This window comes from Ranitomeya variabilis, chromosome 6 (assembly GCF_051348905.1).
Source record: "Ranitomeya variabilis isolate aRanVar5 chromosome 6, aRanVar5.hap1, whole genome shotgun sequence".
Lineage (NCBI taxonomy): Eukaryota > Metazoa > Chordata > Amphibia > Anura > Dendrobatidae > Ranitomeya > Ranitomeya variabilis.
This window is the reverse complement of record NC_135237.1, coordinates 55,564,461-55,581,714: the sequence shown is the minus strand read 5'-3', so window position 1 is coordinate 55,581,714 and position 17,254 is coordinate 55,564,461. Positions and strand designations below refer to the sequence as shown.

At 43.7% G+C, this 17,254-nt stretch overlaps 1 protein-coding gene across 25 annotated transcripts in view; it reads left to right on the top strand.

Annotated features, from left to right (window-relative positions):
* The window catches only part of PARD3 (par-3 family cell polarity regulator), a 637,712-nt gene that overhangs the window by 366,735 nt on the left and 253,723 nt on the right, over positions 1-17,254 (top strand). For all 25 annotated transcript variants that reach the window (XM_077268525.1, XM_077268526.1, XM_077268518.1 and 22 more), the window contains 2 exons: positions 5,384-5,534; positions 13,042-13,231. In XM_077268525.1, the coding sequence (XP_077124640.1) occupies positions 5,384-5,534; positions 13,042-13,231 (341 nt within the window). The remainder of the gene's footprint in view (positions 1-5,383; positions 5,535-13,041; positions 13,232-17,254) is intronic.

Here is a 17,254-nt window from a genome sequence, read left to right as displayed (position 1 = left end):
AGTGAGGGGAGTGTAACACGACTATATAACATATAATCACAGCTGTATCCAGCATTACAGCTCAGTCCTATTTATGGCTTTTAGTTGCATTACCAAGAAAAGCCGCTACTTTACCTACATAACTGGATCTCGTAGATAATGAAGGGATTGAGACGACCAAAGGCTATGGAAGTGCAGCGCCCCAGGGTCCTGGTCGTTGCAGTAATATCATTCTCCTCTAGGGGGGAGTGATGTTACATTTGGAGGCAATAAAGGAGATCTCTTTACCAGGTATCACCAACACACAACACACTTCACACTCCAGTCCACCAGGGGGAGCTATTTATTAGGGCACTTCTCACAAGTAGGTAAAACTGGTGGTCTGGAAAGGAAGTTAGTTAGATGCTGGCTGGGCTTCTCCCAGTTAGCTGCTGCCTGAGCTCCGCTCAGAGAGTTGGTCCCTGACAGGGGTGGGATCCTGTCAGAGACCTAGACAGAAGGCCACGGAGCTGTGCCTGCCCCACGTGCGGCAGCTTCCTAAGAAAGAGACACAAACAGAGAATTGTATTGTAGAGAGTGAGAAGAAGTCATAGCAAAAGGAGAGGAAACCAGAAGGAGTTCTGCTCCACACAGGCTGCCTCCTTCTGAGGCGCAGGATCCCGGTAGCCGGAACACCGAGGGAGAAACAGTTCTCTGTGCCTTGCTCCAGAGACCGGCAGGACAGCTAATTCCAAGTTACCTGCCCGCCCTATACCCAGGAGGCAAGGTGGCACCCACGAGAGGCTGGGGCATGATAGAGTCCCTGTAAAATGCCTCACGCCACCGGTCATATGGGTTTGTCCTATCCATCTGGGGAACAGAGAGAGACACAACATCTAGAACATCTACAACAGTTGTGAGGACCTTACGAGAGGCTCAGCAGTAAGGTATTACAACACCCAGGCGCTAGAGGAAGGCTACTGATTTCCACCTGGATAAGGGGACTCTGGATTTGCCTCCAAACTGGCCGGACTCTGCCTGCCCTGTGATCTGGTGCTCTGGACTGTGGATGCTGAAGTCTACAGTAAAAAGGTAAAGAGACTGCAACCTTGTGTCCTCATTCTTCACTGCGCCTCACACCATCCACATCTACACACTGGGAAGTCCTGGGGACATACTTCACCTGTGGGAAGGTATACCATTTAGCTGCCATAACATCACCCCAGCGGACCCCTAAGCAGCGTCGGTCACCCTGACCGAATACCACAGATGGTGTCACAAACATTTCCCCTTTAAAGACCTTTCCCTTTACAACGGACCTCCCGAGGGCCACGGACCGGGTCAGCCATCGTGACAACCCCTCTTGAGAACCAAGTACCCCACTGCCCTACACGGGGGCGATCCAGAACCTCATTCTGATGCTCCATAAACTTTGCCTACAGCCACTTTTGGTTCCGCTGCGCAGCACGAGACCCGGTGACTCTAAAGAGCGGAGACATCAGTAACGTCACCGCTCTTCAGATATTCCCGGGTCTTGCGCTGAGCTCAGCGACTGTGAAGAGCGGTATTGTTACTACCGTCACCGCACTTCAGAGTCGCTGGGTCTCACCATGTCTGGGCTAGTAGTGGGGGTGTCTGATAGACACCTCTCCATTACTTACACCAGGGATTGATAGCAGCTGACATTACGCAGCTAACATCAACCCTAAAAATCATTACACATACCAGAATTAAATGCTCTGGCGGCTGGGAAAAGCAGTAGAGTTAGCGCTATTCCCAGGCGCCGGGTGCTAACTACAACTGTCATCATCCTTGCCTGGTCTCCCTGTGAAGCATTTCTGCTGTATTTACATGCGCTGATCTCAGGCCACTAAACGAGTGTGATCGACAATAGTGAAGTCGTTCTCTTGTTTCCCGGCCTCTTTACACCAACTGAGAAAGAATGAAGGGAACAGAACAATCACAATTAGATCAATCTGTCCCCATACAGTATCATGTTATCAGCAGCACAACTACAGTTTACACCGGCAATGTGCTGCTGAGAACAAGGATTTCTGTTCCCACATAAACGATCCAATCACTCGATGAATAGGCAGCATTTTGCTTGTTTAGTATAATACACCCCATAGTCCTCCATATATTATAATGTGCACCTCAGTCCTCCATATAGTATAATACACTCCTCAGTCCTCCATATAGTATCATACACTCCTCATAGTCCTCCATATATTAAAATACCTGAAGAAGGTGATCTCGCACCGAAACGTGCTTTGGGGAGTGAGGACCGGGACGCCTGTCTTGGCGCAAATATGGGTAATTACTATCCTTAAACTCTTGTTTTCTGTGGGCAATACTTTAGACACAAAGAGGCTGACTAATTAAGCTAACATGGGTTGTTTGGACTCTTTGGACTGTGTCTAGTGGCTGAGGCTGGTTTAGGTGTTAAATATCCACAGGGATTTGAATGACTCAGATGCTCTCTATTAGTTTGAGCACAGCCCAACACTGAGCAATCTATTATCCAACCCTAGCTTCCTCTATATAAGTGGTGTCAAGCACCAGATTTATTTATGCCACAATAATTTGCATTTGCACCTTAGCCCATACGCTCTGATAAGGTATACCGGCACTCATTTTTCTTGGAATTTTATATCACTTACCTCATATTGTTATATTGTTTACTAATTGCTCATGGAATTGTGTACACTCTGTGCACAAAATTGATTTTATTGTTTGTACATGTGATTTAATAAAGTTTCAGTATGTTTTGTAATCACTGGCATTTGACTCTAGTTTCTCCGGTAGTTCAATTATATTGTTGAGTCGCTGTTTGCTCTTTGTTTGAACATGCAATTTAGCATATGCATGCAACTATATGCATGGTAAAATCCTCTAATAATTATGTTTTGGGGACTATTTGTTCAATATATTAAAATACACTACTCAGTCCTTCATATAGTATAATACACTCCTCATAGTGCTCCATATATTAAAATACACTACTCAGTCCTCCATATAATATAATTACACTCTTCAGTCCTCATATAGTATTATACACTCCTCAGTCCTCCATATTGTATAATACACTCCACATAGTTCTCCATATAGTATAATACACTCTTCATAGACCTCCATATATTAAAATACACTGCAATTCCTCCATATAGTATAATACACTCCTCAGTCCTGCAAATAGTATAATATATTCCTCAGTCCTCCAAATAGTATAATACATTCCTCATAGTGCTCCATATAGTATAATGCCCCGCCATTGTCATCCATGTAGTACAATTCACTTCCCATAGTATAATGCACCCCATAGTTCTTCATATAGTATAATGTATTCCCCATAGTCCTCGATACAGTATAACGCAGCCCACATATAGTATAATGATGCCACCCCAGAGTATAATGCAGCCACCCCACAGAATATATTGTAGCCCCCTGAGTATAATGAAACCCCCAGAGAATATAATGCAGCCCCCTCATATAGTATAATGCAGCCCCTGCATATATAATATATGGTAGCCCCCTCATAGAGCATAATGCAGCCCCCCCATAGAATATAATGTAGCCCCTCCATAGAATATAATACAAGCACCCCATAGAATGTAATACAGCCCTCCCCCATAGAATGTAATGCAGCCAGCCCCCCATAGAATGTAAAGCAGCCAGCCCCCCATAGAATGTAATGCAGCCAGCCCCCCATAGAATGTAATGCAGCCAGCCCCCCATAGAATGTAATGCAGCCAGCCCCCCCGTAGAATGTAATGCAGCCAGCCCCCCCGTAGAATGTAATGCAGCCAGCCCCCCCGTAGAATGTAATGCAGCCAGCCCCCCCGTAGAATGTAATGCAGCCAGCCTCCCCGTAGAATGTAATGCAGCACAGCCCCCATAGAATGTAATGCAGCACAGCCCCCATAGAATGTAATGCAGCACAGCCCCCATAGAATGTAATGCAGCACAGCCCCCATAGAATGTAATGCAGCACAGCCCCCATAGAATGTAATGCAGCACAGCCCCCATAGAATGTAATGCAGCACAGCCCCCATAGAATGTAATGCAGCACAGCCCCCATAGAATGTAATGCAGCACAGCCCCCATAGAATGTAATGCAGCACAGCCCCCATAGAATGTAATGCAGCACAGCCCCCATAGAATGTAATGCAGCACAGCCCCCATAGAATGTAATGCAGCACAGCCCCCATAGAATGTAATGCAGCACAGCCCCCATAGAATGTAATGCAGCACAGCCCCCATAGAATGTAATGCAGCCAGCCCCCATAGAATGTAATGCAGCCCCCCCAATAGCCCCACAATTCAGTTATCACTCAGTGATATATTTAAAAAAAAAAAACACACACCTCTTCTCGTGCTCCGCGCTGCTCCTGGCTCCGGTCTCAGCAGCTGCAGTCTGCCCGGTCACACAGCAGGTGCGCGATGATATGGCATCATCACGCACCCGCAGTGTCAGCGCCAGGCAGAGCGGGAAATGTTGGGAGAGGGAGCGTCAGCAGATGCTCTCTCCTCCATCACTGCATTCAACTGTACCGGCATCATAGACGCCGGAAGAGTTGAATGCAGCGGCACTGGCGGGGGGGTGAGTCGGCGGAGGTGGCGGGGGGGTGAGTCGGCGCTGGCGAGCGGCCCACAACTGCCACCGGCCCTTCTGGCATTTGCCAGAACTGCCCGATGGCCTGTCCGGCCCTGGCCCCTGATGACGGTGAGCTTACCTCACCATCGATTTTGGGGGTGACAGGTTCCCTTTAAGTTGTCATTTTTTTAAAGCACAATTGTTTTGTCAGCACTGCAGACACTGTGTTTCTGCAGCTTCTCGGCAACGTTCATAGATCCAAGTAAGAAATGTGAGTAGTTCTTGTAGGAGAGATGAGTAGATACATGCATATGCTCTGTAGCCTGCTGTGATGACACCTCGCGGTACATATTTCTTTGTATTATAAACCCATTGTGGATGTTCAGTACGTGTGTGGAGGAATTGAGACCTCATCAATCATCCGCATGTCGTGTGTTGGGCAGCCATGCTGAAACACCCTATTTCTTGGGTTTTTCTTATTCTTTTTATAATCAAGGGACAAATGAGTCCAGAGAATGGAGGGGTTAAAAGGCCATAAACATGTGAGCAAATGTGGTCTAAAATGATCAGAGACATTGTCTTTTGTACTATTTATTTTTTTGCTTAAGGGTGTTGAAATATGACAGGCGCTCCACAGGAGGTCTACAACAAAGCGGCACAGAAAGTTGCCCATTAAGCAGAACTGTCAGTACAAATTATTTTGATACAGGGTGAAAAGTTCTAGCTCATTTGGTACCCAGCCGGGTGCAGGCCTCAGGCACGTTGTTATTGTTCCCCCATGCTGGTAAATAGACCGTCAGCACTGATATCCCTTCTTTTCCGATTCTACAGTTGGAGTCACCTGGAAGCCCCTCGGGGCCTGAATTGGCCATCGAGACAATGCTGGACGACAGGGAACGAAGAATTTCCCACTCTATGTACAGCGGGATTGAGGGATTTGACGAATCGCCCACAAGGAATGCCGTATTAAGTAGGATAATGGGTGAGTCATGTAGACGCTACTAATCATGTCTTGTTTTTTGTCCTTTTGGCTGTTCATTGAGGAGTGATTAATGCGTTATTTACAGCAGTGACAGCGAGCATACAACATCCCTAAACCTATTTGTAAGTCGTAGGAATTCAGCGGGATATTAAAGAATTGTATCGTGATTGACATTGTGTTTTTCCCTAAATAAACCGGTGAAATGGGCTTTATGCCGGGCCCACCCTTTATTGGATTACTCTTTATTTTTTGCCTTTCGCCCCACAATGGGCCTATTAAATTAGAGGATGTGCATTAGGCATGGTAAGCGCTTTATAGGACTTTATTAGTAAATCATTGAGCCCTCTTATTGTGTTAGTTTTGAAGGCTTTCTTGTAATGTATCCACATTGTTCTATTTGATGTTTATTGACTCAAAAGGAAATGTCTCTGTCGGGAGAAGGCTTCATGTCTGAACAACGGATTCTCCAGCTGCGCAGAGAGAAATTAGGATTCTGACACTAAACTTTTGTTGCCATTCTGGAAGTTTCAATGATTTTGTATTTCTTCATTAATCTTTTAATAGGCTGAAAGTGCTCCAGATCCCGACCTCAGCATCATGGTGTAAAGCAAGGCTTTCGCGCTTTTTGCATGTTAGCTCACATACGTCAGCACTATGTGTGCGAGATAAGCATTTAGTACAGCATGGGTTGATGAACATTTTGGAAATCTGCCACCTATGCTGATCTTCAATAGTAAACTGCTGTAAAACGCCAACATGCTGCAGATTTATTTCTGGATCACACAGCAAAAAACAAAACAAAACATTTTTGTAGGATTCTAATCTTGTGGCTGCTTGGTTTCCCCAATGGTGTAATATGTAATAAATTAATAAATAAAGTTAGTGCAATGTAAAAAAAAATATGGTAAATAAATTGTGAAAAATAGCGAACAACTTAACATTTTTACCCCAAATTACATGTCATAAATTGGTTTCAGATGCTTGTATATTATCACATTGATGATTCTCACACATTTTCTAGCTGGATACATGTAAAACCAATATAAAATTGTCAGATTATTACAGCAACAGTGTGTTAAACTTGTGCAATATACATTTATTTAGCATAACTATGAACTGGCTATAAACAAAAGGTGGCTCGGTGGTTAGCACTGTTGCTTTCCACCTTTTGAGGTCCTGGGTTCAAATCCCACCAAAGTCAACATCTGCCTGGAGTTTATGCATTCTCCCTGTGCTTGTGTGAGTGTGCTCCGGTTTCCACCTGCGCTCCAAAGTCAAACTGATAGGGAATGGAAATTTTAGATTTTGCTCTGGATTTCAAGGCCCAAAACATCTATTTTAAAAGGTTACGGTAATTAAAAATAGTCAATTAGAATTATGTGCTGCAGAACATACAGCGCTGTTGGTTACTTTCACACTAGCGTTAACTGCAATCCGCCACAATGCGTCGTTTTGCCGAAAAAACGCATCCTGCAAAAGTGCTTGCAGGATGCGTTTTTCCCCCATAGACTTACATTAAGCGACGTATTGCGACGGATTGACACACGTCGCAACCGTCGTGCGACGGTTGCGCCGTGTTGTGGCGGACCGTCGGGACCAAAAAACGCTACATGTAACGTTTTTTTGCTCACGACGGTCCGCTTTTTCCGACTACCTCCCCGCACTTCACCGCACCTCACAATGGGGCAGCGGATGCGCTGGAAAAATGCATCCGCTGCCCCCGTTGTGCGGCGGAGACAACGCTAGCGTCGGGAACCTCGGCCTGATGGGCCGAGTCCGACGCTAGTGTGAAAGTAGCCTTAGTCACACGTGGGAAAATGCTGCTAATTATGCTTTCAAAAATAGAAATGTTAAAGTGAACCTGACAACTGATACATTGTCCATGGATCGGCCAAACACTGGTTTTATGACCTTAGCCGGGTATGTTTGTCTCTGAAATGCTGCGGCGTTTCATATAAAGACTTACATTATTAGCCGCCAGGGACCAAGCTGTGCTGGAGACTATTCGGACTGGCTGGTCCATGGCAGCGTCTTCCTACTCGCAGCCTTAGAGTGATAGGACAGTCGGGGACATTAAGTGAGCAGTGCGTTTTACCTGCGGATTTTTAAAAAACTGAGCTTAAAAATCTGCACAGAAATCCGCAACGTGGGCACATAGCCTTACTCTCTCCTTATACTTTCTTCTTGATTTTCATCAGGAATTACATCATTTTTACCAGCAGGAATAGCATGGTCTGCTACTCTTTTTCTAAAGGCGCCTGCCACCTTTAGGATGAAGTCGTCTGAAGCCACCGATATTGGCGGGGTCAGCCAACTGTCTAATATTATTGAAGGCAGGGGAGTAACTACAATGAGCTTCAAGTTACCCCACTGATTGGGGGCCTCCCCTCAAATAATCCAGCTTGAGGACTGGGCTCCAGCACCAATGACTATGAATAAGGGTTGCTAACCCAAAACACATAAGCTTATGGATCTTTTCTCTCGATCTTTAATTTTATGTAGCTTTTTCACACCATGTTTTAAAGGGAACCTGTCACCCCCAAAATGGAAGTTGAACTAAGCCCACCGGCATCAGGGGCTTATCTACCGCATTCTGTAATGCTGTAGATAAGCCCCCGATGTATCCTGAAACATGAGAAAAAGAGGATAGATTATTGTTGTGAATTCTGCTCTTGGGCTCCCTCCGGTGGTTGGTGGTGGTAGTGCAGTTGTCTTGGGGTTGTAATCCGGGCAGGTGTTTCTGCTGATTGCAGCTCTATTAGGTATTTAGGTGTGCAGGCTCCATGTGTCAGTGCCAGTTGTCCATTGTACTTGGAGGGATTGCATCTCTCTCTGGCTCCTCATGCCATGCTGCCAATTCAGATAAGATAAGTGTCTGGTTTTTTTGTCTCTGTGCACACATGCAGTGTGCTTGCAATTCAGTGCAATTTATTGTGTTTTTTGTCCAGCTTAGACTTTGTTTGGATTTTTCTGTCTGCTGGATTCTCGGGAGATGCAGAGATACTTTCTATGTCTTTAGTTAGATGTGGAATATTTGTATTTTCTGCTGTGGATATTTTTAGGATTTTAATACTGACCGCTTAGAATTCTGTCCTATCCTTTACTATTTAGCTAGAAGTGCCTCTTTTGCTAAATCCTGTTTTTCTGCCTGCGTGTGTCTTCCTCTTGTACTCTCAGTCAATATTTGTGGGGGGCTGTCTATCCTTTGGGGTACTGCTCTGAGGCAAGATAGAATTCCCATTTCTATCTATAGGGGTATTTAGTCCTCCGGCTGTGTCGAGGTGTCTAGGACTCGCTAGGTACATCCCACGGCTACGTCTAGTTGCGGTGTTAGTTTAGGGTTTGCGGTCAATATAGGTACCCCCTCTCCTGAGAAAGTCTTTCATGCGGCTCCAAGGTTACCAGATCATAACAGATTATACTCACCTGGGTGGGCGGTCCTGGTCCGGTCCGATGGGCGTCGCGGTCCGGTCCGGGGCCTCCCATCTTTTTCCGGTGACGTCCTCTTCTTGTCTTCACGCCGCAGCGCTGGCGCAGGTGTACTTTGCCCTGTTAAGGGCAGAGCAAAGTACTGCAGTGCGCAGGCGCCGGGCCTCTGTGATCTTTCCCGGCGCCTGCGCACTGCAGTACTTTGCTCTTCCCTCAACAGGGCAGACAAAGTACGTCTGCGCCGGAGCCGCAGCGTGAATACAAGAAGAGGACATAATCATAAGAAGATGGGAGGCCCCGGACTGCGACACCCATCGGACCGGACCACAGGGAGACCGCCCCTGGGTGAGTATAATCTAACCTCTTTTTCTCATCTTTCAGGATACATCAGTGGCTTATCTACAGCATTACAGAATGCTGTAGATAAGCCCCTGATGCCGGTGAGCTTAGCTCACCTTCCTTTTTGGGGGTGACAGGTTCCCTTTAAATGCACAGTAAAAGTGATGTTTTAGCAGTGTCTCATTGGTGCTGGATCCCAGTCCTCATGGACCCTTCAGGTCTAAGTCTATTCTGTTCCAGTTTCGCACAGGATTATTAATCTGCCCCAGTGCCTATCGTGAACATCACATAATGATCTAGCTTTTATTTTTGTTTCTTCTTGTCGCTAAAATATTTAGTAGGAAAGAAGTTGTTTACATGTAAATGTGAGACCGTGGAATGGGTCATTTGATTGCCATCCATGACTTGCTTGGGTTTTCTATTTTTCAGTGCATTAGCTCTGAACCCGTATAGATAATTTTCTGCATCCTTTGTTAGCATGCGGCACCACGCTGGCTCCATCGTCCCCTGTGGCCAATGAGGTTATTAGCGCGCGCTTTGCCGCCATCCTGTTTTCCCTTTCCAGACCCAGTTAATAAAGACTTGTCTTGCCACGGGAGAACTTGGATTTACCGAGTAGCTCATCATGGGATTAGCTTGTAAGGATTTTCACATTTAAAACACAATGAGCTGTTTGATTAAAATTGTTCCTGACATTAAAAACATTTTTTCCCCCTTCCTGAATATAAAGACCTAAGCAGCGCTATTAGATCATTCAAATTCCAATGTTTCTAATGAGCTCATTACCAATGTAATTAAGAAAAATAATTATTTTTGTACCGTTTTTATAAATCTGTCTTCATGTTTTGCTATAAGCAGGACATTGCTGTTGTAAACATTACGTAGCTTTTTAGATTTGACAAAATAGCTGTTGACATCGTGCTATCGTGCATCGGTAATGAATTCCTACTATTTAAGAGAGAATTATTTTTATTCCACCGCTACGGGTCTTTAGAGGGACAGTGTTGTCCGATATGGTTATATTACATTGCTTTTAAAAGAACATCTCTATATAATGCAATCAAAACTAGTCTAATTAGCATTTCTGAAGATGTTATCCACTACTTCAATAACTTTTAAGGGAATCTATCACCAGGTTTTTGCAACCCCATTTTAGAGCTGCATGATGTTGGGGCACAAACCCTGATTCCAGCCATTTTGTTGAACACCCGCGAGACATGCGGGGACACTGAACATATTTTTTCATCACTCTGATGACACTCGGTTAGCACCTGAGCATTCTCAGATAACGCCTTATCCCAGCATGTTCACTCATCACTATTAACAATCCATCGGAACATGAAGAGTGATGAGTCTTCCTGTTTAGATGGACATGAAGGCTGCTGTGGTCCCGTGACACTCCGAGCTGCTTGTTAATGCCAAGTGACCAGCTGGGGACAAAGTACTGAGTTTGGAGGCACTACGCCTCTCTGCTATAGATCCACAGGTCGCCAAATCAAAATTGGAATGATAAAGGAAAATTTGTAGATTATTTTTGCCCTACAGGTGGACTGAAGGAAAGGATAAAGGATACACCAGAACTATAATATTACTATTTTATTATCGACGCGTTTCGAAGTTGACACACGTCTTCTTCAGGATAAAACCACATGTGTATCCTTTTCATCAGTCCATCAGTGTGGAAAAATCCACTCATTTTCCTTCATCATTCCTACATTTTCTCTTTTGTTACCTTATTTTCTAAATAAGCAGTATGCAAAAAAAGGCAGTGGAGATATTTCTGGCAGCTTTTCAAGAACTGATCCAGGATGTAGTAGTAGTTCACGGCTCCATTATTATTGGAGACTGTGATGTTTGTGTGAACAGAGATGAAGAATAAAACTTAAATAAACCAGCAACATAGACAATAAATTGCAATACAGGCATCGGTCGTGGGAGAGCTCCAATGAAATTTTCGTAAATTACAACACAACCTGTAGACAATGAGCAGAAGAAAACGTTTGTATGTAATACTCTGACATAGAAGAAAGCCGTTATGTAATTTTCGCGCATACAGTCCCTCACGTAAGCGTATCCCTACGTGCACCAGTGCATGATAAATGCCTATTTATACAATGATGTTGCACCTGAATTGGTAAAGCAATAAAATATATCTCTAGAGCTTGATTTTTGATTTCTCCAGGCACGAGGCCAACCATCACTTTAATAACCCACCAAGCCGACTACTTCTCCTGCCTCTTCTGATCCATATCAATAATAATTTGTCTGTGCAGGAGCCTCCATTATGTCACCTCGCTCTTAGCGCTTGCAGTATTCCCTTTCCCCTCTAAAGATCACCTTAGGATCATTAATGTGTGAATCAAAGGGGGTTTAAAAGGGTAATGAAGTCATAAAAATACATCACACAATTGTTATTATCCCTATTGGTAAACTCCCGAAAAGGGAATGTGCTGCACAACTATTCACACCTTAAAGCGTTTATTAATAATGGCCGCAGTGGTAATGTAGCTACAGCATGAAGCAAATACAATTTAATGTCCAATTATATTATTGAGTAGAAAATTTCATTTTTATTTTAGTCACTTTCCTTGTTTTATAATTTTTTTTAAATAGAATTTCCATTTAAGGATTGGATGTTTTTGGCTGTTCTTGTTTAACACTGTCATGAGTGTGTCACGTCCTCCTGAGAGATCTGGGGTTAGAAGATCACTGTTTTGTAAATCGCAGATCTTCCATTTAGCCTGTGTGTGTCCCATTTTAAATGAATTTGCTTTCCTTTGGTGCTGAAGAGGTTAGCGACCCTTTCAATGCTGGTCAGAAACTTGCAGCTTCATTTCAGCTCCTTCTGATCTGGTCATTACCTCTCTCTGTAAAACCTGGCCAGACCTTCTCTGCCTTGCCAGTGAAAGCTTTGCTTCCTAGCTCCTTGGAGATCCTGTACTCAATTGGAGATCGTTGTTGCTACTGGAGATTGTGTTATTTTTGGGTGTATGCTTTCTTCATTACCCTATTCCCATTTGGTTGGTACATTCCTATCACAGTATAACAGTTGACTTCTGGCGAGAGAAGGATCAGGCAGTGTGAGGTTTAATTGCCCAATCCTTTTGTCTCCTGGCATTATCCTTACAGTAAATGACAATGCTCATAAGGCCTCTTTCACACTTCAGTCGTTTGGCGTCAGTCACTTCCGACAAAGTGACGGATCAACGGATCCGTCACAATTGTTGAAAAAAAGGATGTAACGGATCCGTTTTTTTGACGGATCCGTTACTCGGGGGTTGTATATACTTTTTGGAGCATCAGCAATTGAAAAAACTTGAAAAAACGGATTGGGGCGACGGATCCGCCAAAAAACGGATCGCGACGGATCCGTCGCCCATAGGTGGCCATTCTATGAAATGACGGACGCGACGGATCCGTCGCGATCCGCCATTTCAACGGAGACAAAAAACGTCTAGATGAACGTCAATGTCTAGATGACGTCCGCTAAATTTTGACGGATCCGTCCCATGACGGATGAAACGGACGACCATCCGTCACAATCCGTCGCTAATGCAAGTCTATGGGGGAAAAAACGGATCCGTCGAAAAAAAAAAAGCGGATCCGTTTTTTGAGGAAAATGACGGTTTTAGACTGACGCCAAACAACTGAAGTGTGAAAGAGGCCTAACAATGTGTACAGCTTTCTTCTTTATCAGGCATATTTTCCATTGACTTATTTCTTTGTGTTCTTTGTCCAGGTAAATTCCAGTTTTCGCCAACAGTGAACATGCCTCACGATGACACTGTGATCATTGAAGACGACCGGGCCCTGCCACTGCCTTCTCAGCTCTCCGATCAGTCGTCTTCCAGCTCTCACGATGATGTAGGATGCATTACTGATTCTGCTGGAGCCTGGTCCAAAACCGTAACTAGTGAATCTACGGAGAGGTGGGTATCGTCTGCTATAGACACAACTCCTACATTGCCAATTAACCTGTTAAAAAAAAAAAAAAAACGCATGTGAGAAACCATAAAGGAAATTAGTTTTGTCCCAAAGCAGTCCACAAATAATAAGTAATTTTGATTTATTCAATCTCTTCATCATCTGCCGCTGAGTAACAATCCCCAGGGCCATAAGAAACAAATTATTGATGATGGAGGTTGTAGAGTTGCAGCCCCGAGACCAGTGTAGTTTCTGAAATTGCCTGTAGACGCCACTTTGTTTTACAGGTTTGTGCGGCTTACAGAGCATAATGATACCCAAAGAGATGATCGCCGACATGAATTTGATAATTATTAGACAGTCTTGAAGACTTCAGTCCTTCCTGCGTAATTGGGGAATTATGCATTAATTTGCAAGCCCAGTAATTATGTACATCAATAAGTAAAATAAACCTCTCTGTGGAGCCACCTCCTAAGGCTGTCGTGATAATTAACACAAGCGGTGAGAATAATAGACGACTTCTGCAATGGGGCCTTCTCCTGAGCTTCCTTTGAGTGGATCAGCAAGATTTTGGAGAAATGAGTGAGGGAGCGCACCTTCCCTGTGCTGCTCCGCTCAGCCGTTCTGTGTAGTTGGCTCATGTCCAACCACATGAATTCACATACCTGATATGGTGGCATTGCCATCGAATGCTGTGCCATAATGACCACGTGCTGAAGTCGATTTAATCCCCTACTATTGAATGGCTAGGGGATTAATTATGAAATGCAACTTTGCAAATAGGCTTCTGTTCAGCTCTCACGCTCTGGTCGGGAGAGCCAATGGCCAGTCTGTGCGCTGTGATCCGATCTCTGGCAGACTTATACCGCCATCTGACTGCGCCCTTACTAATGGTCCACCACTTTAGGTATGAAGCTCCTACACAGACTAAAAATAAATCGTGTCACCTGCTCCTTCTCTTGACTGATTTCGTGATTGCCCTAATTCTTGCTGTCGTTCCTAAGGTGAGAAAGGAGGACCGCAGGTTCTGACCGCAAAAGGCTTGTTTGTAGTCTGGAACCATGGAGACACAGTCTGGTTGCTTCCTTTTATAGCATCAGAGCATTCAAGAATTTGTTCATGTTAGCGACCAATTTCTAAGTGGACACTTATTCAAAATTACAAAGAAATCTGCAATATTTGTCAGTTTTGGTGGATAACATTGAATTCTACACTTCAAACAACAGAAGGACGGTTTGATAAAGAGACCTCGTCAGGACGCAGAAGTCTCTTCCTGGCAGATTCTGTCCTTTTCATGGTCGAACTTTTTGGCAGGGACATGATATGGTGTGTAGTGTACTGAACGTAATAATATCAGTAATGTAATACTGTAAGGTCAGACGCATCTTCCCTAGCGAGTACAGCTACTTGGTGGTTAGAGAAGCTCTTTACAGCTAGCGCTCAGTATGTGGTTGGCATAAACCAGGCCTAGTCTATCATTATCTCTCAGATCTATACTGTACATTGTGAAGGGTCTGTTCAGCTGCTACTTTTCATATAGCATCATGAAGATATGCAGTTTTAGTTAAAAAAGTCAACAATCAAAGAAGAGAAAAATAGCACCGCTGCAGCTCACTTACCCCTCATGTGTTGAAATTGTCCATTACGCTGTTGCTCCATTGCCTCTAAAAACGGCCTCTTGGGTGCTGCATCCGTTAAAGTAGTAAATTTCAAAGCCAAAATAGGAGGATAATGATGCGCACTCCGGGGTCCAGTGCAATATATTCTTTATTGGAACATCAAAAACATGACAAGCGGGCGGGAGAAAACGTGCAAAAAGGAGAGGACGACAGCTGTTTCGCGCAAAACTGCGCTTCTACAGGTCCCAATGGCGAACGAAGGAAGGAGGTAGGATATATAGTTAGATCCGGACCATTGTATCCTCCCCTTAGCGTACGTCATAGGTGATACAAAACACCTGTTTAGCAAGAAACGTGAATACATTAACAAACAGGTTAAAATTACATATGAACAATTATTTAAAAAACTTGTGATGTATAAATAGTTACCAAGAGCCTAAGAAACACAAGGAAATATTCAAATGATAAGGGTTTTAAATCATCATGTTGCTGCGAGGACACTCTATAGGAAAACCGACATGTCTATTCTTTCATTCAGGCCCATTGGCCCTGTTGCGCATGTGCGCAATATCCACCTAGCTTCATGTCTCAAGAGGAGCTGGTTCAGGTTACCTCCCTGTTGTGGTGAGTGCACCCTTGCAATACCGGCAAAGCGGAGTGTTTGGGCATTGCCCATATGATGTTGCCTCACATGATTAACTAAACGGGGGACACCCTTTCCTGTCCGTACCGAATTAAAATGCTCTCTTATGCGGACGTAGAGGGGGCGGATAGTTTTTCCAATGTAATAAAAATAAGACATAAACCACATATGTCGTTTTACAGGAGATGAAATCCCTAATTGTATGATTAATTGGCCCCATTTGTACGGTATTACCCGTTATATGGTGAGAGCACAAGCTACATTGCCCACACTTAAAATTCCCTTTCGGGATACCTCTATCGAGCCAATTAGTGCGGTCATTGACAATGCAGTTTCGCACCAACATATCTCCTATATTTTTGCTACGACGGCTGGCAAACAAAGGCCCCTTTAGAAATCTCTCTGTTAGGTCTGCGTCTTTTCCCAAGATGTGCCAGTTTTTTCTAATTATGGATCTGATGTATGTATCCATAGGACCGAATTTGAAACTAAATACAAACCGTTGCTCATTATTAATTTTTTTATTATTTGATCTTTGTGGAAAAATCTTCTTTTCCAGCCTTTATCAAGGCTGCGTTAAGTAAAGGATGTGGGTAACCTCGACTTTCAAAGCGCTTGTATAGCTCTTGCGATTGTTTTATAAAACCCCTTTGAGTACTATTAATTCTTTTGACTCTTAAAAATTGGCTGTATGGCAAAGCCTGCTTGGTGTAAAAAGGATGAGCACTATTATAATGAAGGAGCGCGTTAGAAGAGGTCGGTTTTCTGAAAACCTCGGTATGTAAATTACCCTCACCTATGGCTAATTTGACATTAAAAATTCTAGTTGTTGATCCCCATATTGGAAAGTGAATTTCATATTCATAGTGTTACTCTCTGCCAGGAAATTCACAAATTTTTTTAAATCATTTTCCGTGCCGTCCCATATAACCAGGCACATATCTTACAAAAAGTTTTATATGTCTCAAAAACGGGTTAGTTTCAAAATAGACATATTTCTCCTCAAAATAAGCCAAAAATAGGTTTGCCAGGGTACAAGCGACTGACGTACCCATGGCAGTCCCCTCACATTGTGCGTACCATTGCTCACCAAATTTAAAAGCGTTATGCTTAAGGACGAATGTCAAGCTGTCGCAAATAAAATTAATAGTATTGGCGTCAGTTGGTGTTTTTTGTAAGATCTCTCTTATTACCGCTACCCCCAGGTCTTGCGGGATCCTTGTATACAGACTTTCTACTTCTATTGACGCTAAACTAAAGGTTTCCTGCCAAGTGAAGTCCTTTATAACCCGTAAAAAATGATTTGTGTCCTTAATGTACGAGGGGATGTCTAATAGAAGCGGACGTAGTAACCAGTCTAAATATCTGGATAATGGCTCCGTAATGGAGCCTACCCCCGACACAATGGGTCGACCTGGGGGGCTATTTATGGATTTATGCACTTTAGGTATGTGGTACCAATGTGGCTTTTTGGGGGAATCTGGTATCAATTTTTCTGCTTGTTTTTTTGATATTATACCCCTCTCAACATATTCTCTTAACAAAGTTCTAAGTTCATTTTGGTATTTAATTATGGGGTCATTTTTTATCTTTTTGTAAGTTGTGCCATCTGTCAATTGTCTGAGGGCCTCTGTTATATAATAATTCTTAGTCAATAACACAATATTGCCCCCTTTGTCTGATGATCGTACCACAGTCTCGCCAACCCTGTATTTCTTTGAGGGCTTTATATTCTGCTGTGGTTAGATTTGATGGCATGGTCTGAT